We start from the raw sequence: 24,234 nt of genomic DNA on the forward strand, positions 1-24,234 counted from the left end.
GTTCAATTTAACACTTGGCACCGACGCCTGGTTTTAAAGGGGGGAAAATGCCAATTCGCCTTCGTCTGCGCGCCTTGTGACGGCCCGCGCAACGAGCGTAGCAGACGACCAAGCCACATTTATAGGAGGTGTTGGACCGAGTGAGCAGGAGCGAGTGCCGAAACGTCGCACTGTTCTGCTTCCACGTGACCCCATTCGGTGTCATGGGAAAGACATTGGTTGACAGAGAAAACGAAAGCCTGCTGACCGCACCGAAACCACCGTAACTGTCTAGCGCGCGGCTGACGCCTGAACGTCAGTCAGCAGTGTTTGGAAGGAGGAGACGGGACGAAACGAAGACAGAGATAGGAAGGAAGAGTACGTTCGGAGCTAATAGCTGTGCTGGCATAAGCTGCTCCACCAACGCGAAACACGCTCCGTAGAAACGCGGAAAGCGACAAATCCCGCTGCACCCACGTACACATTCTCGAAAACGAAACCGAAACTGGGTTGCCGGAAAGTTATTTAGGTAATTATTTATGGCGCTCTTAGGCTTACCAGTACTTTTTTTCTATGATTTTGAGGTTTAACAGCTTTTTTTAACGCAATAAATAAAAGATAACTTTGAAGTGGGCTCTGACGCACGCGCGTGTGAGGCAGGCACTATCGTCATCGTAAGGCAGGTTATCTGCCGTTCCCGCCAAATATCAAGTCGTCTGCCGACAGCGTCTGGCCCATTCACGCCCACCGCAATTTCGGCCAGCAAATTTTATGCGCGTACGTGACTTGCGCGTTGTGTTTTTCAGGTGGTGAGATGAAAGTGTGAAAGTACTGTGCGAAATGGGCTGTCGCCAGTCCAAGATCATTGACGAAACCGCGAGTATATCAGCCGGTTCTGTGCAGACGGTGCTGCGACCACGTCACCAGCGACGAAAACATCAAATCAGGTGGGCGAAACAGGCATCTTCGTGTAGTGGGAGTAGACGTGTTGACACTCGTGTGTCGGCAAAGTATGCGGTTAAGGCAGTAATAGCCAAAGGACGGTTCAGTCGAGTGCTGCGAGTCGAGAACAGGCTATCAAAACAGCCGTACGCAATTAAAGTAATCGAAACAAGAGACGGCTCGCACGTTGAGACCGAACTGGCTGTATTGAGACGCGTTCGGCACCCAAATGTGGTGCGTCTCGACGAAGTGTTCTGCGTTGGGTGTCGTGTATACATGGTTATGGAGCTGGCAACCGGCGGCAACCTGCTGGATAAAGTGGAAATGTGTGCCCCGTTCGTCGAAGCCGACGCGGCTCGCGTTATTGGCATGGTCGCCTGCGGCCTGGCGCACCTTCATGACTTGGGCATCGCGCACCGGAATCTGCAGCCCGAGAACGTGCTCTACGCACATCCAGGAGCAGGGGCCAAAGTGATGATAGCCGACTTCGGGGAGGCCTGTGCGCCCCGATCGGGACGGGAGGCGCACATGCACACCGTGTGTGGAGGGGCGCTTCACTACACGGCTCCCGAGCTCGTCGCACGCCGGCCTTACACCCGCGCCGTGGACATGTGGGCGTTGGGGGTGATCGCCTGCTTCCTGCTTACTGGCGCGCTGCCCTTCGACGCGGACAACGACGCCGACTTGGTGCGGCTCATCCTGAGGGCACAACTTCCTACGGCGGAGCGGGTGAGCATGCTTCGGCCGCACGCAGACGCGTAGACTAAAAATGTGCCTCTGTGACTTTCGGACGTTTATGTGCGTTCTAAACCCAGCCTATGAAGAATGATGAGCAAAGTGTTAACAGGGTCTGATTGCGGGCTGGTTGGAACTTACGAGATTTTTTTAGCGCTGCAAAGGTGGAATTTGAGGACTTGTTCTCAAGCGCCACATTTAGGTCTGTTTCCTTTTTCTCTTCGTAGTCCTGGAGTTCAACCTTTTCAGCGCTAATAAATCCTTGAATAATCCTGGCCGCAGCGGCCGCACTTCGATGGGGGGGGGGGGGGGGGGGGATTCGAGAGCACCCATGTACCGTTCACTGGCGGCACGTTAAAGAACCCGAGGTGGTCAGAATTAATCCGGAGTCTCACACTACGGCGTGCCTCATAATCATATCGTGGTTTTGGCTCGTAAAATCCCAGAACTTAATTAAGATTGAAGTTACCGTATTTATTCCGATTGTCGCAGATAAGGTTACTCGGGGCGCATGCACGCATTTACAGATTTATGACGCATCGTGGTGACTTCTGTTTGTTTATATTAATTTATCTTTATGTGGAAGGGGTGCAGGTTGCAGCTTTGATTCTCTGTCGCGGCTGGTGCTTTCGTTTGAGAGGAAAGGGTTTGCTTTTACTATATAGCCTCAGAAGTTCACGCGTTAGGAGCCCCAGCAAGTAAAAAAAAAAAAAACAAAAACAAAAAAAAAATATGCGGCGCTCTCTATTGCATTAGGAAGTAAATGCCACCAGTTATTTTTGGTGTCAACCGTAATCGGAACTAAGCAGCGCCGATATGGCGATCAAGCTGCGGCTATTTTTCTACAATTTCTTTGTCTTGCGCCTTATGTTGCCCAATCGTATTTCACTTACGCAGATGCGCGATATCCCATCTCGAACGCTTATCAACTCAAATGTGTTCCAATACTAAACAATTATTATATTAAGAAGTAGTTTGCGAATTGTGTTTGCTGTTCGATTCGCACTTGTATACTGTTGTCAAGATTTCGAGCAATAAAAATTTAGAATAACGCCCTTGATTCATGCCGAATCGATCTCAAATCCTGGATTTTTACAATCGTAGACATTTGAAGGTTGGACAAATTGCTACATCAAGCCTATAACAAGCCAGCGGCGGACTCCGCCTTCAACACGAAATTGCTCAGAGGAAGCGGTATGCCAGCTGCCAGCCGCGCTGGTGCAGAAATAGCTCTAAAAGCAACGAGCGCAAATAAGCCGATCGTTATGACTTGCTGTGAAGGAAAGCAAGAGTGAATATGCATGATTGCCAGGATTTTTGCACTTTATCGCAACTATATGCGATCACTGAGGCATTGCGCTTCGCCCGCTGCGGATAATATCCCGCGGCGTTGCGCTGCTGAGCTCGAGGTCGCTGGTTCGATACAATTTGTCATCGCTGCACCTGCGGCATATAACTGATCGCTGTCTCTATGATGCGTAGCTGCTGAACATTCTTTCCTCTTTATCTCTTCTTCTTTATTTCTCCTCGAAGCTCCTCCTGCGGCGACATTATCATGTCGCCGATCATGCCGAGCTCTCTACGATTGCGAGTTTGGGCTTTCTTCGCTCGGAACCCTTGTAGCGCTGAAAGCGCTCTTCTTCCGCACAGGGCTGGGAGCACGTGTCCCCGGAGGCCAAATGCGTAGCTCGCCGACTACTGCAGCGTAACCCAGTGCAGAGACTAACCGCAGCCGAGCTGCTGCGCCATCCGTGGGTGGCAGCGATGGTGACGACCGCGGGTACAGCGCACAGGCCGGCACAGGTGCGTTCCTATAAGAGAAGAATACTCGATGGCTCTTACCGTGTCTGCCCGCATTATAATAACTATTTTACTCAACGTTTAGTATAGGTAGTTATGAATTTGAATTTTTCCTGTGAACTGTTGCTTCTTATGCGATAGGCTTTTGTGGGGCTTCAAACGCTGCCTCACAAATGACGGCTACAATTACCGGTCGTTCCTTCTATAGTGTCCCTCAAAGTAGCCTGATGTAATTTTTAATTGTCGCATATGCTCGGTTTAGTGTACTCGTCCGCAGTCTATCGACTGCTGACGAGTACGCTGACACTGTTGTGTCTACTGACGCGTACTGACGCGTACACGGCGAACGAGTTCGTGTCATGAGCGGGAAGCAGTACGTGCGGAAGACTGCGCATGATTATGACGCCGTGGCACATCTGTACACGCGCTATAAAGCGGGTCATCATCATAATCAGCCTATATTTATGTCCACTGCAGGACGAAGGCGATCTCCAGTTACCCCTATCTTGCGCTAGCTGATTCCAATATTGCGCGTGCAAATTTCCTAATTTCATCACCCCACCTAGTTTTCTGCCGTGCTCGACTGCGCTTCAGGTACTTCTGAGCAACGAGGTCAAAAGTAAACACTTCTTTTAGCGCATGCGCGCGTTTGTGTTAATAGAACCGACGTGCACATATATAGCGCCCGTTTAACAGTGCGCAGGGCGAGCATCTTGGGCGCTGCGGTTGGCCTATATATGCGCAAATGAGGCCGGCGTGCATGGGCTGCAGCCGGTCGCAATGCGGCGCATATTTACTATGAAGTTCACTGTGCACGTGACCAGAGCTTTCGGTGGACGCCACCAATATGGCAGTTCAGATCGCGTTTCGCTCTTGAACGAAGTACGAGTGGAAATTATGAACGGATGTTAGTTAAAAATTTCAACTGTGCCAATCATCAGGTTTTTGGTCGCTTAACGGATTGTATTGATTTACATGCACAACATTAATTTACAGAAACGACCAAACTAAATGGTTTGTGTATGAGTGTTGTACTTCCCGTCAGGCTTTTCGACACATGCCTAGACGGTGCATGGCGTTGACAAAACATTTACCTTCATGCAGAGCCGTAACCACGGGGAGGGTTAGGGTGTTCTGAAAACCTCCGAAATTATTACTGCGGTGATATACTACTCAGCACAACTTACGTATACGCATGCCATTATATATTATATGCATATTCGAATATATGTATTTAATATATGTCAGTGATGAGCTTGATTAACACGCAAAAACAAGTATAAATATTTCAAAAGGGGCGCGTTGTTCTCGCAGAGAACCCCCCAAGAAATTTATTCCTGGGTACGGCCCGGCCTTCGTGTTTATATATTTGCAATAACTACTTGTCTTCATTGTACTCTTCGTGAATGCTGCCGGCGAAAGGGCTAAGTAACTGCAGTCGACGTTCCGCGGCGATATAGAATGCGTGCGAACGCAGTCGATCCCCAGACATGCATTTACGGATGCAGAGTATTGAGAAGGGCATGCGTTCCTCATTTGGCTCAGCTGCCATTTACCTGACTAGAAAATTTTTTTTCGTGATTAATGCATAAATTGATTAATGGTAAGGCTAGTCAATCAGTTGCCCAGCCCTGAAATGGGGAACTCACCGACAGAGATGCGAGTAAAAAGGTACGAAGATTTCGCGACGACTATTTTCATTGGATCTGTGCTCATCAGTCGTATGTCACAAATTTTATAGTTTTGTAAATTTTATGTTACTGTTGTACAATTGTTTATTTTAAAAAGAGAGAAGTGCCAGAGAAGGATAGTTTACAGGCTGTCGCTCTCAACGCTCAAGTCTCCATGTTTCATGAGAAGTGATGGATGCATCAGCGCGAAGGGTGTGATGGCAATCAGGTCGCATCGGGGAGGGCCAGTTTAATGATGGGAAAGGTGGAGGTTGGCCGGAGAAGCTTGTCTCTGGCCTGCTACGCCACAACTGTAGGTTAGGGAGAGACAGAGAAAGGAATAGGTGAAAATGGGGTGACGATGCAATACTATACAGTGAGCGCTAGTAATCAGTCCAACGTACGGTGTAGACACCGTGCGTGTGCAGTTTTTACTGACGCACGACACGCGCTGTGATCAGCTAATTGGAGACTGCTACCAAGTTATAAGACATCGGTATATGTCCGTTCGCGAGTGTGCCCTATACATATATAAATTGCACTGATAAGGTACATGAGTACATTATACAAATACTAGGCACCTCTCCTGTGGAACGCTGCTCTTTCTGTCTCCTGAGTTTTCGTGGTTTTTTATGTAATCTGGGAGGGGGGGGGGGGATATCATCGCTCTCCTGCGGGCGGCGATGGATCCCGACCCCGTTGTACGTAGTCCCGACATGGCATTGCCTTCGACGTCGGCGCTCAAGGAAGCGGAACAGCCGAGATGATGACACCGCCAGTGACAGCACTGAACTGTATACGGCGAGTAGCGATGACAGCGAGGACGGCTTCGTCCCTATGGCGAAGCGCAAGGCGAAGAGGAGGATCCTCGGTGGGCCTTCGCCGGGAAGTACGTCAACCGTGAAGGCCTCCTGTGATCCGCCGCGCCACACTGTATTGTTTGTTCCCGTTGATTCTTCGGCCAACTTGAGGAGCATGAATAGGCAAGTCATCTTGGTCCGTCTTGAAGCTCTCGTGCCGAATCAGATAATCGACATTCGACTTAATCCCCGTAAGAATGTCCTGGCCATTAACGTCGAGCAACCGGCCGCTTTGCATACCTTGCAAACTGTCACGGAGCTTGGCGACATCAGAGTCCGTGCTTACATCCTGCAGGACAGAGGCATGACAACGGGCGTCATATATGATATCGACGTCTCTATACCGAATGCTGACCTTCCTGTCCTGGTCAAGCCAGCTGCTGACACTACGGACATACTGCAAGTTAGCCGAATAGGCAACTCCCGTTGCGTCAAGGTGATCTTCAATGGCGACTGCCTTCCTTCACATGTGAAGGTTGGTCATTTTCGTCATGTCGTTCGAGCATATATTCCAAGACCTCTTCAATGCCACAAGTGCTTGAGAATGGGCCACGTGAGTGGGGTATGTAACAACAAACCAACTTGCCCGCGTTGCGCCGAACCCCACACAGCAGAGCCTTGCAAAGCGACTACCCTGAAATGCAGAAACTGCAATGGAGATCATGATGCCTCATCAAACGACTGTCCACTAATCAAGAAGAGAATCTTGAGGCAAATGGTGAAGGACGGCTCGTCACGAAAGGAAGCCATAACGACTGTTAAAAGATGACGTTCCCGTCGACGGCGCACTTCCACGAAAGAAAAAAAAGTACTGTTTTGCCCCCAGAGCGCTCCTTCACGCCACCGCCGCCACCGCCAAGCACCCTACACCTACATGGTCAGAAGAATACGAATACCGAAGCTCAGCAAAAATCTGAAGCTGCTTGGCCTGCTCTACCTCAGGCACACTTCTCAGAAGATCGACAGCATCGACTACCGCCGAGCGCTAATTCGGCAGCAGATAATCAAGCTGCCCAAGATGTCCAGGTCGTTGCTGTTTCATTCATTTCATTTATTAATACTCACAGCCTTTGCAGGCTATTACAGGAGTGGAAGAAAAGCACATAAGTATACATGGACATGAGCTCAACAACTACATCCAACATAATATACAAACAAATGTACTGGACGAAGAAAAAAAAAAACAGCTGAATTACAGAATACACAAGTTGAGGCAGGGATTTGTGCTATTGTCTAGGTGTTCTGTGGTGTACGAATGGTACGAGGCGATCAATAAAGACATCAAGAGAGTCACTTCTCACGATGGAGTTAGGCAGCTGGTTCCATTCTTTAATCACTCGAGGAATAAAACTGTATTTAAAACAATTATTATGAGAGAGTGGCACAGGAATGTACATACTGTGGCGATGTCTAGATGGTTGGTCGGGGTGGACTGTAAAGTACTGCGTTGTATTAATCTTAAAGTGACCGTGAATCAACATGTAAAGAAACTTCATGTTCTGAGGTCACTGGTGAGTGTTATCCGCTCCCTTCTGAATACCATGCAAACACCATCCGCTAAATATGCGCACTGCAAGTCCTCGACTCCCTCGAACCAGTACTTGCGGGTCTACAGTAACAAGATGGCTTGCCATCCACAACCTCTGCGACCTTCCCGGGAACAAGTCAAGTGCGCTTCCATACTTCAATGAAATTCCAGAGGTCTGCAGTCACGGATGTCAGAATTTCGGCACTATGTTTTGGAGAACAAGTTCCCGATTATCATTTGTGAACCTCATTTTTCAAAAACAATTCGACTGTCGGGTTACGAATAATTTGTTTCTTCATCATGAGTTGAACGAAGTCAAGTTGTGTATATTCGCAAGGAGCTCACATATGTTCAACAAAAAGTGCAGCCTCACGACGACAATCATTACGTATGTCTCCGTGTCAAAAAGAAGGTTTCATTCACACTAATAGGCGCCTACCTATCACCATCACGTCGACTTGATCGACAGAGACTAAACGACATACTCACGAAAACTCCAGGTCCTTGGATAATCATGGGTGACATTAACGCCCATCATCCACTTTGGGGAAGCTTCAGGACTAATCAACGAGGCACGAGTCTAGTTGATCTCGCTGCCGAGCACGGACTGAGAGTTTTGAACGATGGCAGCCCGACTTATCTTCGAGGAGTGACTTACAGTAGCTGTTTGGACTTGACATTAGTGTCTCATAGTTTACATTCTAAAGTTCAATGGTTCACAGACATTGAAACTCAAGCCAGCGACCATATGCCTACCTACATTAATGTCAGAGGCTTTGACAGTTCTATTTCGCCTATGTTGTCAAGACAGATTGACTGGCAAGCGTACCGACTTTCCATCGAGGACAAGTGCAGACATGAACATCCCGAGCCCCTTGAAGACATTATCATACAAGCGCTGCAGGCTTCTACGCGGACGTATACACCATCGACAAGACGCACAGATTTCGACCAAGAACTGGAGAGGCTTCGTGCGATCCGCCGGCGGGCCGAGAGACGATAGGCGTACTAAGTCCATTTATGACTTGAAGGAAGCCCGACGCATTCAGAAGAAAATTCAGCGTGAGATGAACAAACTTCAGGACCGACGATGGAAGAGCTTCTGCGATTCCCTGGATCCTCGCAAGCCGTTATCCCCCGTGTGGAGAACTCTTCAGGGTCTTCGATCACTTACACAACAACGTCGTCCCTTCACAGCACTCGCTCTACATCAAAGTCGACCAGAGCTTGAAGTCGCTGGTGATTTTTGTGCAAAGGTTACTGGTGACATCGTTCTACTGATGGACCTCTCGCTACATGACGTGTCGCGAGAGATCAAAGTATGGAAGTGCCTTTTACTATGGAAGAAATGCAAGCTGCTTTGGCTATGTGCAGGCGGTCGTCATCACCTGGTCCCGATGGGGTGACCTACGCTGCCTTAAGGCACTTGGGTTCAACAGCGCAACGCTGTTTGCTGGATATCTTCAATAAATCTTGGGATGACGGCATAGTCCCCGACGAGTGGAAGTGCAGCCGACTGGTGCCTCTACTGAAGCCTGGAAAGTCTCCGCTGGACCTTACATCGTGCCGACCGATTGCACTTGCGAGTTGCATCGGTAAGGTCATGGAGAGGATATTGCTGACACGTATGGAGTGGTACCTTGAATACTATAACATCTACCCTGATGATATGGCTGGTTTTCGACGTGGACGGTCTTAAATAGACAACGTCATTGATCTTGGGACCTCCGTGCAGCAACAAAAAGCTATGAAGCGTCTCTCTGTGGCACTCTTCTTAGACGTAAAAGGTGCCTACGACAACGCAACCCACGAAGTCATTCTCCAAACTCTTGAGGCTGCAGAACTTGGAGGCCACGTTTTCAGATGGAATAGGAGCTATCTCTCAAGGAGATCGGTGTTTGTTCTTACAGAAGATGGCCCGACAAATAGATATATTTCCAGTCGTGGTGTCCCACAAGGCGGAGTGTTGAGTCCGACTCTTTTCAACCTTGTTCTAGTGGGGCTTACCGAAACGCTACCACAGACAGCCAATGTCTCGCTCTACGCAGATGATATTTGCATCTGGGCGTCCGGCGTGACAAGGCCACAAGTGCGCGCTAGAATACAGAAAGCAGCAACCCTGACAGTGGCATATCTTCGCCGACAAGGTCTGACAATATCTACGTAAAAATGTGCACTAGTGGCATTTACACGAAAACCGATGTCTTTCTACCCGGTGTGCATCGAGGGCCACTCAATTGCATATATAAGAAAACTCACAGGTTTTTAGGCGTTATTGTGGATCAGGACCTCACCTTCAGTCCCCATGTCACCTACATGAAGAAAAAACTAATTTGTATTGAGAATATGTTTAAGTTCATAGCTGGAAAATCGTGGGGACCATCCGTGCGCTCCATGTTACAGCTATACACGGCACTATTTCTCGGATTTCTTCGCTTCAGTCTTCGTCTTGTCGAACACATGCAAGACTAATCTCCTTGCACTACAGAGCGTACAAGCCCAAGCACTTCGGACATGTCTTGGCCTCCCGAGATGTTCTTCGACAGCTGCGACGATTGTCATTGCACAGGAGCACCCGATCACCACCCATATCGTCGCAGAGACGCTAAGAGCGCACATTCGACTCCTTTCACGACTACCATCCCACCATTTAGCCGGTTTGCCAGCGCGACGACCACAGGCTACATTCTGTAGTATCGTGACGAGACAACACGAGTTCTGGCTTCAAGCCTGCAAAACGCCCAACATCGGCATTGTGGTGTCTCCGGCAAATTCATGTGTGCCTCTCAGTTCCTGGGATTGCTAAGAAATCAGACCTGTCACCCTTAGCCCTGAAGCAGTTGTCCCTGCTTTGCCTACACGAGTCTTATCTTGACCGAATACATATTTACACGGACGGTTCCACCAATTCCAACAGCTCTACCGGAGCAGTGGTTGTTCCATCGGATGCCGTCTCTTTGCAATTTAAATACTCTCACAACACCACGTCGACAGCAGCAGAACTTGCGGCTCTTCAAGGTGCAATCCATTACGTCCACCAAATCGTTGAACCATTTTCTGCGATTCGAAAGCAGCTCTACAAACTCTGCAGATTGCCCTACGTCACGGGTTACACGAACAGCTAGTGTACGAAATAAGGCAAGCTAATGACCACGCGATCGAGAAAGGACACAGCATTGTATTTCAGTGGTTGCCGAGCCACTGCGGAATTGTTGGCAACGACAGCGCCGATGAAGCTGCTTGCTCGGCTCATCAAAAACATCAGCGAATGCCTATACCACTCTCAAGAACGGACGCTGCGCGGCAACTTCAATCACTTGCTCTCCACATCACACTTCTAAGGTGGAATTCACCAGGTTTCAGCAACTCACGCTTGCATTCTCTCGACCCTAAATTGCGACTTCGCCTGCCCCCTGGACTTTCCCGTCTCGAAGCAACTTTACTGTGTCGCGTGTGGTTGGGCGTCGCATTTGCAAATTCCTATTCATTCCTAATAGGAATAGCTAACACTGCGGCAAGCAATTCGTGCGGGTGTGATGAGACGCTAGAGCACCTTCTGTGTCATTGCCCAGCTTTTGACGCTCAACGACGGATTCTTCAAGCTCAACTCAGCATGTTAGATAGCAGAGTGCTCTCAGAGGAAAAGGTTCTAGGACCATGGCCTACGCATTCTTGCATGCGAAAGGCCACAAAAGCTCTTCTTCACTTCTTGAAGGAGACTGGACTGTGTGAGCGCTTGTGACAGTGGACCTTCCTCTGTGACTGACTGCGTGAATGACTGACTCTTTTATATTCTCGCTCCTTATCTATTCTTCTCCGTTCCCTCTCCCTAAGCGTAGGGTAGCCAACCGGGCACGTCCTTGGTTAACCTCCCTAGCTTTCCCTTCTCGTTTCTCTCTCTCTACTAGGCACCACGATCAGGTACACGAGTGCTTGACTTATACTTGCGGCACACTGGTCATCGAAAAAATAAAACGCATTTGCTCCCTTTTTATGTAGCAGCAAGCAACGGCCGGTTCGAGAGCGTCAAACCGTTGTCGTAGCAACATGTTTTGACGCCGGCGCGCAGGGTTTTCAAGCACTAACCAACCGCCTGAGCGTCGCCTTGATATTTTCATCCGATGACGAAGATGCAGGTTTGTTTTGTAGCGGCTGCGCTTCTGCATTAAGATGTTGTGATGGCAGGGACGCATGCAGTATGCCGTGGAAGGAAGCGCTCGCAGAAGCGCGATTAGAGAGCAGCAACAGACCAAAGATTCCTTTTATAAACATTTGTGGTCGGTGTCCCTTTTAATTATGTTTGTTCCCGACGAGACAGGTTTCCGTCCAATTCTTGATTTCAAACTTTACTATAGCTTTGGAGCTCTGGGCCGGTATCTTGTAGCGATGCATTTCCGGTAATTATGCCTTTTCGCGCTTATCGCGCTTTGTCAGTGGTCAGAGTGACGGTCCGCTCGCGTTATCAACGTGATCAGCCGGCCGTGAGAGGTGGATGATAACTTTTGGTAATACTATTATAGGATAAGTCATAATGCATCGCTACAAAATCGCGGCCCTGCTGAGCTAGTCTTGCTAGTGTTCCTGTATACCGCAGATTGACTGTTACGCTAATCGAAAACCGTCTTTTTTTTTTTTCTTCTTCTTCAGCTCCGGCTTCAGCGTAGAGGAGGTGAAGAGTGAGGTGACGTACAAGTACAACCAGGGGCCGCACTCCCTCCGTTTGTCGGCCTCCTTTTTTCCCCCCTTCTTTTTTGACAAGTTGCCAGTCGTACGCGCGGAAGCAACGCATCGATGAACATCTTTCCTTCTACGAGTAAGTAGACTAATGTCGACGGGGACCGCGGTCTTTGATGGTTATAGCGCAACGTTACGTATATACCGAGATAGCAGCGCCGGCGGCAATGTCTTGTGACGATGTATTGATCGAAAGGAGCAGAATTTTGGCATCGTTACGCAGTGAGCACGGCGTTGAGCGTGAGCGAAAACTTGCTAGCAATAAAGCCCCTCTATATAAAAAGTAGCGACACTCTCCTCCTCCGCCTTCCCTCATCCTCGTTTCTCCTTTCTTTCGCGCTCCTTTCTCGACCGTGGCGCAGCCTACACCGCTTGAGGCACGTGCACTTGTTTATCTTTCACCGTTGACCGCTTTTCACCGGCTAACAAATGTTATACCCCTGATACGCGGGCAAAAGTAAAGTCCTTTGCAGGAAACCCCTTTTGTTACTCCGAAAGACCCTTTGCAGAAAGGAGTTGCGGCGATGACACACGGCATCGCACTAACTTCTTTCAGGTAGTTCCTCAGATGAACGCGAAAAAAAAAAAAAAAAGCGTTGCTTGTTAAAGCAGCAATAGATAAAACATTTACAAAAAGCTGCGCATGTAGATTACATTTAGGGATTATAGAACATCAAAACATTTTTTTTTTCATTTTTGATGTCTTCTAATGCGCATATTCGGATTTCAACATGGCGGCGCTATAGCGACGTGGTGCGAGCGTTTGAGAGTATAGCTAGAGTTAATCTTTACTGTTTGACAAATCGCATTACCGCTACAGATTAATACATTTTCCAAGGTAAAAGAAATACTTGCGGGGCACCGTAGTTGTGTAACAGGTTTTCTTCTATTGATGAGTTTTGCACGCTGTATGCGAGAGTACACCTTTCCGCTCGAAAAGCAGATGCCCGATCTTCTTTGCCGCAAAGGAACTTTTCTGGGAGTGAGATACTCCTTTGTCGTGTGTCACTGCGCTTGAACGCCTTTCCGGTTGATGTCCCCTTATCTAAAGGACTTTAGAGTGCCCGTGTGTCAGGGGTATTAAACGTAATCGCTCGGCGCAGGACGCGCCTGCATGTATCGGAAGTTTCTCGAACGTTATCGATGCGTCTATACGATGTCTGTTGTCACCGACGCTTATGTAATCTGATTGTTTTAGTGTCGCAAATTGTGAAGTACTTTCTGGAAGACACGCGGGCACCAGGGATTACTGTCGAACCTTCGATGACTCATGTATGAAAGCCGACGCGTTTCACCGCTATCGTTGTGCTCCTCGCCAGTCGGTAGACGCTTCTCGGGCGAAAATGGCGATGGAGCGCGATCGTAAACAAACGCAGCCAGCGCGCGGCGGCGCGGCGGCCTACGTGATGCCATTAGACCAATGCCGACGCGGCGTCCGCCTCGGACAGCGCGGGCGAGGAGGAGGCGGCATTCTTCAAAGCGTGTCGCTACTTTGAGGGGTTTTAGCTAGCAATTCTAGCGCGGCGCGTTCGGCGTTTCTACCAATCAGAGCGGCGCGCGCCCCGTGCTTTCCACCAATCATAGCGCGGCGCCGCGGCATTCGCGGCAGCGGTGGTGCCGGCCGGCTGGGGAGGAAAAAAATAAATAATAATAATAATAAAAAAAAACGGAACGCTCGTCTTCGTGCATAGCGTTTGCCGCCGGCGTTTCCCGGTAAACATTACGCCTACATAAGCTGCAGTTGCCGGGAAGCATGAGAAGCAGTCAGGGATCTTTGAATGCTATCGCGTTCTACATTTATAGGCGAAGCTTAAGCGTTTCCCAAATTTTGTATTCCAATGCGCGACTATGTTCTATTTCGGCTATAAAAATGTCTCCACCCTTGGAGGTTTATTGACACACAATAACAATCGTCATCAATCTGCGCTTCCTTTCATACCTTTGTGTTTCCGATTTATTTTCCTCTCGATCGCCGAGGAGTGCAGACGTGCTCACGTCGGCTCCGTATTCGTGAAATGATTTTGCAGCATTTTCTTGTGTCTTGTTGCCTATTTTTACACCAGTAGATCCGTGAAGCTACCAGGACTCTGTGGACACCTCATTTTCAGGTGGGACATTCCATTTTTCCTGTGCTACGAACATTTTTGTGGATCGACCACGTCGCCGCCGCGCGTGCACCGGGCTCCCAGGTGCACCGGCTGCGTGCCGGCTACGTGGCGCGCACTCGCGCGAGCTCCGTATCACCGATCGAGTTCTCTGCCCCATCAACCAGCATGGACGATCTCGAAGAGACCGCCGAGATGGGCTGGCGAACAACTCGCCTTCGCCAACCGGCGAAGCTGAGTGTCGGCTCTTCACCCCAAAGTGACTCCACCCAAACCTCAAGCACTCGCTCTCGCTCCAAGACCAGGCCACCAGTCAAAGCGCAAGTTCTCAAGGCTGGACGCATGCCTCCGCTACCTTCCAACGAAATCAAGATTATCATTCGCCCCAAGGGAGCCCTCAACATCGCCAAAATTGGTAGTCCTACCGTGACTACAGCCGTATTCCAAGCCGCACAGCTCAGCCCAGCAGATATTCAACAAGACACCGTGTGCCCCAACACCCAACAAAACATTGTCGTTGTCAGTACTCCAAGCCCGCAGAACGCCGACCGGTACGTCTGCATAAAATCCATTGAAGTCAATGGGGTCACGCACGATGTTAACGCGTATGAGACGACCGCCGAAGACATCACGAAGGGAGTCATCCGCGGAATCCCCCTCTCCGATACCCCACAGCAAATCAACGCGAATATCGTAAATACCCGCAACCCGCTCGCACTAGCCGCAAAACGCATTGGAACGACAACCGCCGTTGTCATAGCCTTCAGCGGCCACGACGTGCCATATCTGGTTCCTTACGGAGCCACCTTAATCCCATGCTCATTATACCGCAAGCAAATAGAAATTTGCTACCAATGCGGCCGCCTCGGACACCGCATGGATGTCTGCCCTTTTCCCAATAATAAGATTTGCCGAGGTTGCGGAGTCCGCAACCCACCTCCCGACCACACATGTAACCCCAAATGCTCGCTGTGCGGCGGCCCTCATCTCACGGCAGACAAATCGTGCACGGCTCGCTACAAGACATCGTACGTTATTCGCAAGCGCATCGGGGAACGGCGAGCAGCAATGCAAGTAACCCTTCAAGAAAGTGACTTCCCGGCAAGGAACCACAAGCACCGCTCCAGATCCCGGTCTGCATCACGCTCGAGGCAACATTGTTCCCGGACCCCTTTACGTTCGAGACAGCGACGTTCCCGATCTAGATCTACTTCTACGCCACCCGCCAAGCCTCCTACCAACAAGGTGAGCTTCGCAGAAGCCCTTACGGGCGCCTCGCGAGAGGGTCGCAACACACCTTCCCCAACGCCCACTAACACCACTAACACTAATGATAACGCAGAAATAGCTCACCTCAAAAAAGAAAACGCCATTATGCGCGACCTAATTCACAAGCTCTCGCAAGAGGTTCGCGACCTCAAACAATCCAAAACACCCACTCCTACACCCGCCGAAGCGTCCCCCTCCTCTAGCCATGACGCCCCAATGACACCGGCCCCCAAAAAGCGGGCCCTTCAAGAGGGAGCCGCGGGCCAAGTGCGCTCAGAGGTTAAGGACATGCTAGTCTCACTACAAAGCACGATGGAAACACTCCAGAATGCAGTTGAATCCGTACAACACGCCCTTCTCGCCCTGGCACAGCGCGTCACAAACTTTGAAAACCACCTACAAACTCTCCCCATGCCCGCTCCCCCTGCCCGCGAAACCCCGGCACTGCCCATGATGGCATCCCCCAATCCCCATCATGGCCCACCCTAACAACGACACACTTATCTGGCAGTGGAACTGCCGAGACTATCTCCGCAAACAACCAGTCATCCGTCAACACCTACGTACCCTCACCCGGCAACCGGACGTCATCATGATTCAAGAAACCCATATCGATTCGGTCACCCTCCCAGGTTACCAAACTTTCATCCCGTCAGACGCCTCTCGCCGCCTCTGCACCTTCGTCCGCAAGAGAATCACCGCCATTGAACACAATCTGCACGTCCGAAACATCGAACACCTCGTTGAACTTATACCCATTAGGAAACGTGAGGAAAGTATTTTTCTCCTTAACGTGTATAGCCATCCCTTTGCCAAAGTTTGAAGTCGCTCTCTCACCCTCTTCAAGAAGGCCCTTAACGTAGCTGGCACCAATCCGCTCGTTATCAGTGGAGACTTCAACCTCCCCCACACGGTATGGGGATATGGCTACTCTACGATGGCGGCTCAAAACCTCTGGCAAGACTCCCAGGTCCTCGGCCTCACTTTCATTACAGACCCCACGTTCCCTACACGCCTCGGTAACTCCACTTCCTGCGACACTACCCCCGACCTCACATTTACCAAGAATGTCACCAACGCCCAATGGAGCAACACACATGATCTCGGTAGTGACCACTTCATCATTGCCATACTTATCCCTCGGATAGCTGCAGTCACCGCCAAACCCAGAGAGTTCACCTGGGTTGACTGGGATGCATTTCGCAAGCATCGATCTGCTGACCCGCACGAGGAACGCATAGCGGACATTGATGCATGGACCCGAAATATCCAATCTGATACCAATGCAGACACGCACACCGTTACCACCGATGCCCCCGTCGAGCGCACGGACAGCAGACTAGCTCATCTCCTCGCGGCTAAAACATCCATCCTATCCCGTTGGAAAGGGCAACGTCTCAACAGGCGCCTCCGCGCTAAAATAGCCCTCCTCAACAAGGAAATCGAAGCCCATTGCCTCACCCTCAGCCGTCAACAGTGGAATGAACTGTGCAATGCTGCTGACAGCAAGATCCACTGTGCCTCTTCTTGGAAGCTTCTCAAACACCTCCTCGATAGTCAAACCACCCGCTCTTCCCAACAAGATCGCCTCACTAAACTTCTCTATACAGAAACGAAGAAACGGCCGCGCCCAAGTCTTAGACCACCTTACTAACAAATATCTCCCCGTGGGCCCAGTGCAGTCTCACGGCTCCTACACCTGGCCCCCCAAACCCCACTGGACGAAGATTTTAGTGTCGCTGAGATTCAAGCCGCCATACACAAATTAAACAGCCGCAATGCCCCTGGCCCCGACGGGGTCACTAACAAAGCCCTCCGTAACCTGGATGACGCCTCCGTCACCCACCTTACAGATTATATCAGACTGCTGGCGTAAGGATGCAATTCCCCCAGCCTGGAAAACAGCAAAGGTCATCCTTATTCCCAAACCTGGCAAGCCCTCTAGCCTCGATCACCTTCGCCCCATCTCCCTAACCTCATGTGTGGGAAAGGTTATGGAACATGCCTTCCTCGCCCGAATTAACACCCATCTGGAAGACACTGCAGCGTATCCTCACTCAGTCATATTGGCTTCCGGGCTCACCTGTCGACCCAAGACGCCATGCTACAACTTAAGCACCATATATTTGAAGGTAGAACCCGCACTAATAAAGCAATACTCGGCCTCTACCTCGAAAAGGCCTTTGACAGCATAGCCCATTCCACAATTCTCGACCGCATTTAACGCCTTAACCTCGGTGCGCGCACTTATAATTACGTCAGAGACTTTCTCTCTTATCGCACGGCCTTCCTCTTAGTGGGGGATCTCCGCTCCGACGCCCGGAGTCTGGGCAGCGCGGGAACCCCCCAGGGATCCGTTATCTCCCCAATGCTCTTTAATCTCGTCATGATCGATCTTGCCAAGGAGTTGCAGCAAGTACGTAGACGGTGTCAACCACACCATCTACGCTGATGATATCACCATATGGGCCCATCAAGGCAGTGACGGCCAAATGAAAACGGCACTACAATCCGCCATTGAAACAGTCGAGACCTATCTCCCAGGCACGGGGCTTCGCTGCTCTCCCGAGAAGTCCGAACTCCTCCTCTACAGGCCTACTCTCCGTGGCCGCCGTCCGAAACATTCCACCGCTAAACGCCAATACGAAGACATCGCGCTTCACCTCACGGATGACAGCCCCATCCCCCTCGTCACCAATATCTGTGTGCTCGGCATGCTTATAGAGGCGAACGGAGCGAATGGCATGGCCCTCGCAAAAATCCATGTCAATGTATTCAACACCATGAGACTTTTGAAGCGGGTCTCCAACCGCCGTGGGGGTATGAAAGAGGAGAATCTCCTCCGATTACTCCAGGCATTCGTAATTTGTCACATCACCTACGTTGCTGCGTTTCTAAATTGGTACAAGGCTGAACAAAACAAACTCAACATCCTCCTACGCGGTATCTAAAAACAAGCCCTCGGCCTCCCCGGTTACACCAGCACTTACCTCCTCCTTCAACTAGGCGTCCATAACACACTGGACGAGCTCATCGAGGCCCAACGCCGCTCTCACCTGGAGAGACTCACATTCACATCGACGGGCCGCCATATCCTCACTTCGCTCGGTATTACCTACCACCATCAACACGGCCATAAACACCAGATCCCCTCCACCATACGAGCCTGGATTCACGCCGACCCTATCCCCAGAAACATGCACCCCGAATACAACCGCGCACGCCGCACAGCACGTGCCACGGCTCTCACCAAAGCCCTTGCTCGCAACGGCGGTGTGAGTTTCGTCGACGCCGCCGAATATCCTCACGGTACCCGCTTTGCAGCCGTCACGACACGTGAAGGCTCTCTCCATCATGCTATCAGCCTAGTAACCCCATACGCTGAGGAAGCTGAAGAAGTGGCCATCGCGCTAGCCACACTAGACCCAACGTGCCATACCATCGTCTCTGATTCCCGCTCCGCCGTTATCAACTACATCAACGGCCGTATCTCCCACCAAGCCTTGCGCATCTTGCAACAAGCACCCCGCTCAACCGACCATCAGGTTACACTCGTCTGGTTCCCAGCTCATGTAGGCACCGTCAACCCGCACCTCCCCAACCTCAACGAGGTTACCCACTCCCTATCGCGAGGGCTCGTTAACCGCGCGGGAGACGGGGAGGTTGCCCCCACCGGTAGGGATCGCCTGACACGCTACAATGATGTAGTGAAATCCTTCTACTTAGAGCGTAGGACTTTCCCCGGCCCGCACAGCAAGCTATCCCGAGCGCAGGCTGCAACTTTCCGCCCGCTACAAACCAACACTTACCCCTCGTTACACCTTTACAACAAGATTTACCCAGACATTTACCCCAATCCCACGTGCCATATCTGCAAGACACAGCCAGCCACACTTACACACATGCTTTGGGACTGTACACAACAATACCCCGACACTAACCCCACGACCCTCTCGTCGAGATGGCACGCTGCCCTGCGTAGCTCCAACCTCGACGACCAACTCTGGGCGACCCAGCAAGCGTGCGAGGCGGCGAAGAGGCAACACCTCGACGTCCGCACGTGGGAGGCCTAGGCCCAGCCACCACCTCTTGCTGGTTTTAATAAAGTTTATTCAGTCAGTCAGTCAGTCAGTCAGTCAGTCAGTCAGTCGGGAAAGGCATGATTGACGACGCGTCTACTGTATCCGAAATTTTATTGCTCGCTCGACGCGGTTAGCGTTGCACATTCTCGAATGTGCGCGAGCGCGATTACTCTCGTATGTACAGTGATACGTATAAATGACCTTTAACCCGTGCGTTGAAATTCGACGACTGTGCTCGCCGCTACCGTTGCGATTTGAGTCCTGCATGTCTTTGTAGGCACAAGTGCGCTCAATACAAAGTTAAATTCTTAATTCACCATTTTTGGCACACGTCGCGCGCCCCAGCTGGCTTACTTTGTTGGCCTGAAAATATTCATGCAAAAGTGAGTATCTCGGAACAAGACGATTCATTCCCGTTGTTACTCGGCGCTTTCTGACTGATCCCTTTGTAATTAATTTGGCGAATCGAAACTCTGTTGTGTTTAATTAATTAGCCTGTGATATTGACGCCAAGGACACCCAAGTGATAGCGACACACTGTCGGCTACGTTATTCATTCGTTGTCTTTTTAAGTCATTGCTTTAGGGGTCGTCCACTGTGGAAAGAACACCTCATTAGCATCCCAGCACTAAAATCAGATTAAATTTGAGGTGAAGGCCCTACGTACCTGTCGTCGTTCTTGTCGTCGTTCTTGTTGATGAATGTCTGCCATAGGCGTCACATTGGCCACGACCTTTTTCCCCGTAATGCAGGCGAAATACTCAAGTTTATCGACTTGAGCACGCTATAATTGGGTCTTCTCTGCAACAGTGGATGATCGGGCGGATGATACGTTCCAGCGCAAGTGTGCCGGCGGGGAAAACAAATTATATTCTCTTCTGCTGTGTCTCGATTTTCGCGCTAAATACATCTTAACCGAAAGTTGCTAGGCGCAGCTTGCAACCTTTGCTTTTTCGGTCGTCATGATCATTTGCGGTATAGATGGTGAAAATACATCTCAAGTCCACGTGCACTGCGGCGGCTCTCATTGGCTCTGTATCGGTTTGAGGCGTTATAAGCTCCATCCGTAAAAAGGGTCCTCCACCGCTCATCGGTTGCCCCCCTCTGTACCTCTCGTTTCAGGTGGACTTTGGACAACGAGCAGCACCGCACATTTGACGAACGCTCGCAGGGACGCGACTGCAGCGGGATGCACGATTGTTTTTATTTATACATTTGTTGTTACACTTATACGCTACCATTTGACGACGACCGGTGTCGGGAGTTTGCGCCTGCAGATGGATACGTACGTATGTGAAAGCTTGTGGTCGCGCATAACTCCGTCTGACATGCTGGTTGGATACGGCTTTTAACATAATCTGTATGTTTTTGTATTCTATTTACACCATTTGTGCATCGCCAGCACAGCTATAAAAGAAAAGCACGGATATATTTTCTACGGCAAAACTTTTACCTAATTGGACTCGCAGCTATGTTGCTTGTTTATAGTTAATATAAGAGAAACCTTAGTTTGGTTTAGAAATATATTGACAACAACGAATGTTGGCTGTGTTGATATCGCGCAGTTCTTTTTTGTTACCGTATGATATTTGTTTTATTAGCGAGCAGCCAGATGTGTCGCCTCTGCATCTCTGCAAGAACGCCAAAATGTTAACGTGGCAGCTGGCTGGAGTTGTGGTGCTGTTCTGCTCCTTATGCGCTATCTGAATTCTATAAGTCATGTTTCACCAAACAGCCCGCACTACAAATCTATACTACGCTTCTGACAAACATCACGTTGTGCTATATATGTGTTTCGTCAAATAAAACCTATTTATGTGGGATAACCTTTATTCGGACCCCGCATGATTTATTTACATAATACCCTAAAAAATCAAACAATTGCGACGTTTCTTTCTCTCTCTCGTACAAGTGCAGATCGTGCAACGACGTATATAAATGCCAAGGCGTTTCGCTTTTTGTCGACTTCGCTTTGGACTGCAGCCGAGAAGACAAATATAAAAGCAGCAATAAGGGCGATCATGTGACAATTACGTTGATTGATTGCTTTTCGAGTTGCCAAAAAAAAAAGTCGCAGTTTCGCCGGAAAGGCGAAGCGTCGATTGCAATAGCAAATTCGTAGACAGCTATACGAAGTAAGGATAGTAGTTTTATGGGCCGTATAACCTTGTAAACATTCGTTTACTAACAAACTGCTAAGCATGGTGTTGGCGTGCACAGGCAAGTATGAACACATCACACTCGATGACCGCGGACACACTCTGTCAAATCGCTGGCGTCAGGAAGCGCGGCAGCAGCAGCGAACGAAGTGACCTTCGTGCTGTGTATCGCTTCAACGCAAACTGAGCGACTAGAACACCGCACGCACATAGGTATGAGCCGTCGGCGCACCAAAGAGGGCGCACCTCGCATCTGCCTCCAACGCAGATCGCTTGCAAGATAAAGCCCGCGCAATAAGCAGTTGCGGCCGGAGTACGCCACCCCCGCTCCTCCCGGTGCCTTGCGCGCGACGGAAGACGGCGCGCTTCCTCCCCGCTTTCCTCCTTTGCTCGCGCGAGATTGAGACAGGGGGTGGACAGTGGGGCTAGTTTCGGCATTGACAATAAAGCATCGCCATGACACTGGTAGACAAAAGAAAATTCGACAACTTTTGCATATGTGGCTCTATATCTTTTCAACTTACATAGCAATAAAGTGATGCAATTATGTGTAGAAATGTGTTTTTGGCTATTCTTTTTTTTTCTGGAATGCTATATCTTTATTTAGTCGCTTCACTTGTTGCGCCAACAGGCGGCGCTTTCGCTCTTATCGCTTCGGCTGCCATTACGTTCGTCTGCTCCTGCCGCTCTCTGCACCGCTGCACACGTGCACGCCTTCTACCGTGCGCTTCAGCATTTTGTTTCTGTATCGGCCAGTGCTCCAGCGATGTATGAAAAAGAGAAGAAAGGTCACAAGACGTTCTGCGCGGCTCTATGGTGGGACAACACGGGAAGGGACAGCAGGGCCCCTTTTTTCCGCTTTCAAGAGAATGAAATTAAGGTAAGCACGCTTTTTATGCAGTTATGTAGTGAATAGCCGCTAACCTTATTTAAAGGGCTATATAAGACGAAAGGAAGGGTATTCTGTACGCGGTACATTTCTCTGTGGTTTGTATAAGTACATTGAAGCTACCTATCGACAGCAGCTCCCTAGACGAGTAAGTGCTAGCTGACCAGCTGACGGAAATTGCGTTTCGTTACATCTCGGCGACTGCTGTTCGCTTTATGGAATTTAAAAAAAAAAACTGATAACTTAACTTTGCTGAAGATCCTTGAATGCTTGCTGCACGGACGAATAACAAACAAACCTGCTTGTTCGTTCTTCTTTATCGAATATTCATCTGCGATGTGCGATGTTCGCGGTTAACTGAAAACTAAGCAGACGAGCAGATTTTGTTCAGAACGAGCTAATTTACCTTCGTGTCAAGTCGCGCTGGCGCGCAATGCGTACGAAGTGTGCTTACGCCGGCGCTTAGCGAGTGGCGCGCTCCGGTGTTGCTGCTAAGTATTGCTCCCCCTGTGCAAAACCAGTGGCTTACAACTTTTGGAAGATCTTCCAGTAATAGACATTCTGCAGAACTAGGAAGACAAGGAGTATACAAAAAGGTTGAACAAACTAATCCGTCAGCGCCTTATTGTCAAGTGAATAAGAAATTCAGGGATCAAGATAATTTACCTGCAAGAAACTGATCAGTGTTTTCGGACAGCTGTTGAGAAAGTAGCATTACCAAGCCTGTTACATCAATATAATAGTGGTTAAAATAAGAATTTGGTTTGTTGAAATTTTGTGCCATAGTTTTTAGCGTAAATCCCACAACCAAATATAAGAGTTGACGTACATGTATTGAAAGCACTGTTTTTGCGGAAATAGTGCTGAAATTTGTTCCTGCAATTGCATTGTGTGAAAGCATAAAACTTATTACTTCCATTGTTTTTTTCAGATCACAGCTCCAGCACGGACAACCCTACCTTGTCTGTGTTTCGGTATGCGAAATGTGCTGTCTTCAGTCTTTCAACCAGAGTCGCTGAATGTTTTTTTTTATTTTTTGGGTGAGTAATCACAGATAACTGTTTTGCGACAAATGATTTGCGTTGGTAGGATTGTCTCATGCAAGGTTAAAAAAAAAACGACTTGCTATTCAGAAATAGTAAGAAGCTTTATGTACATGTGCCTATATAATGTGCACTTTGAACTGTAGATGCTAGGTACTCAGGTGTGAAATATTCTTTTGTGTATTGTATATCTTGCTGTACAAAATTTGCTAATAAAATTGAAAAATAAAGCATATTTCACTGCCTCTTGTTGTACTGCCGAAACTCAGTAGCCACACGCAATGGCATGCTGGCTCACGTATCCTAACAGAGTAGGGTAAAATTTTAACAAACGCAGATGCGCTGCTGGCGTTTATTGAATACATGAACTACACACGCCAAACAAAATGGTCCTTACAAAAAAAATGCTGAAAATTACAGCTGTTAGATTAATGCAGAC

General features: G+C 49.4%; 1 protein-coding gene across 1 annotated transcript; it reads left to right on the forward strand.

The window, feature by feature from the left end:
- Positions 1–666: 666 nt before the first annotated feature.
- Positions 667–22,045, forward strand: LOC119434965 (serine/threonine-protein kinase H1 homolog). Its single transcript, XM_037701963.2, has 4 exons — positions 667–1,650; positions 3,307–3,459; positions 12,162–12,327; positions 20,827–22,045. Exons 1-3 carry the CDS (start codon positions 820–822, stop codon positions 12,192–12,194), a joined length of 1,017 nt encoding a protein of 338 aa, XP_037557891.1. The 5' UTR covers positions 667–819; the 3' UTR covers positions 12,195–12,327; positions 20,827–22,045.
- Positions 22,046–24,234: the final 2,189 nt, after the last annotated feature.

The sequence above is a fragment of the Dermacentor silvarum genome, chromosome 1, assembly GCF_013339745.2.
Source record: "Dermacentor silvarum isolate Dsil-2018 chromosome 1, BIME_Dsil_1.4, whole genome shotgun sequence".
In the NCBI taxonomy this organism is placed as follows: domain Eukaryota; kingdom Metazoa; phylum Arthropoda; class Arachnida; order Ixodida; family Ixodidae; genus Dermacentor; species Dermacentor silvarum.

Bases quoted from the DNA above. Each gene is read 5' to 3' on its own strand.
- LOC119434965 (XM_037701963.2), top strand. From the start codon at position 820: ATGGGCTGTCGCCAGTCCAAGATCATTGACGAAACCGCGAGTATATCA. The intron at 1,651-3,306 runs GTGAGCATGCTT...TCTTCCGCACAG, and splicing joins AACTTCCTACGGCGGAGCGG to GGCTGGGAGCACGTGTCCCC. The intron at 3,460-12,161 runs GTGCGTTCCTAT...CTTCTTCTTCAG, and splicing joins CAGCGCACAGGCCGGCACAG to CTCCGGCTTCAGCGTAGAGG.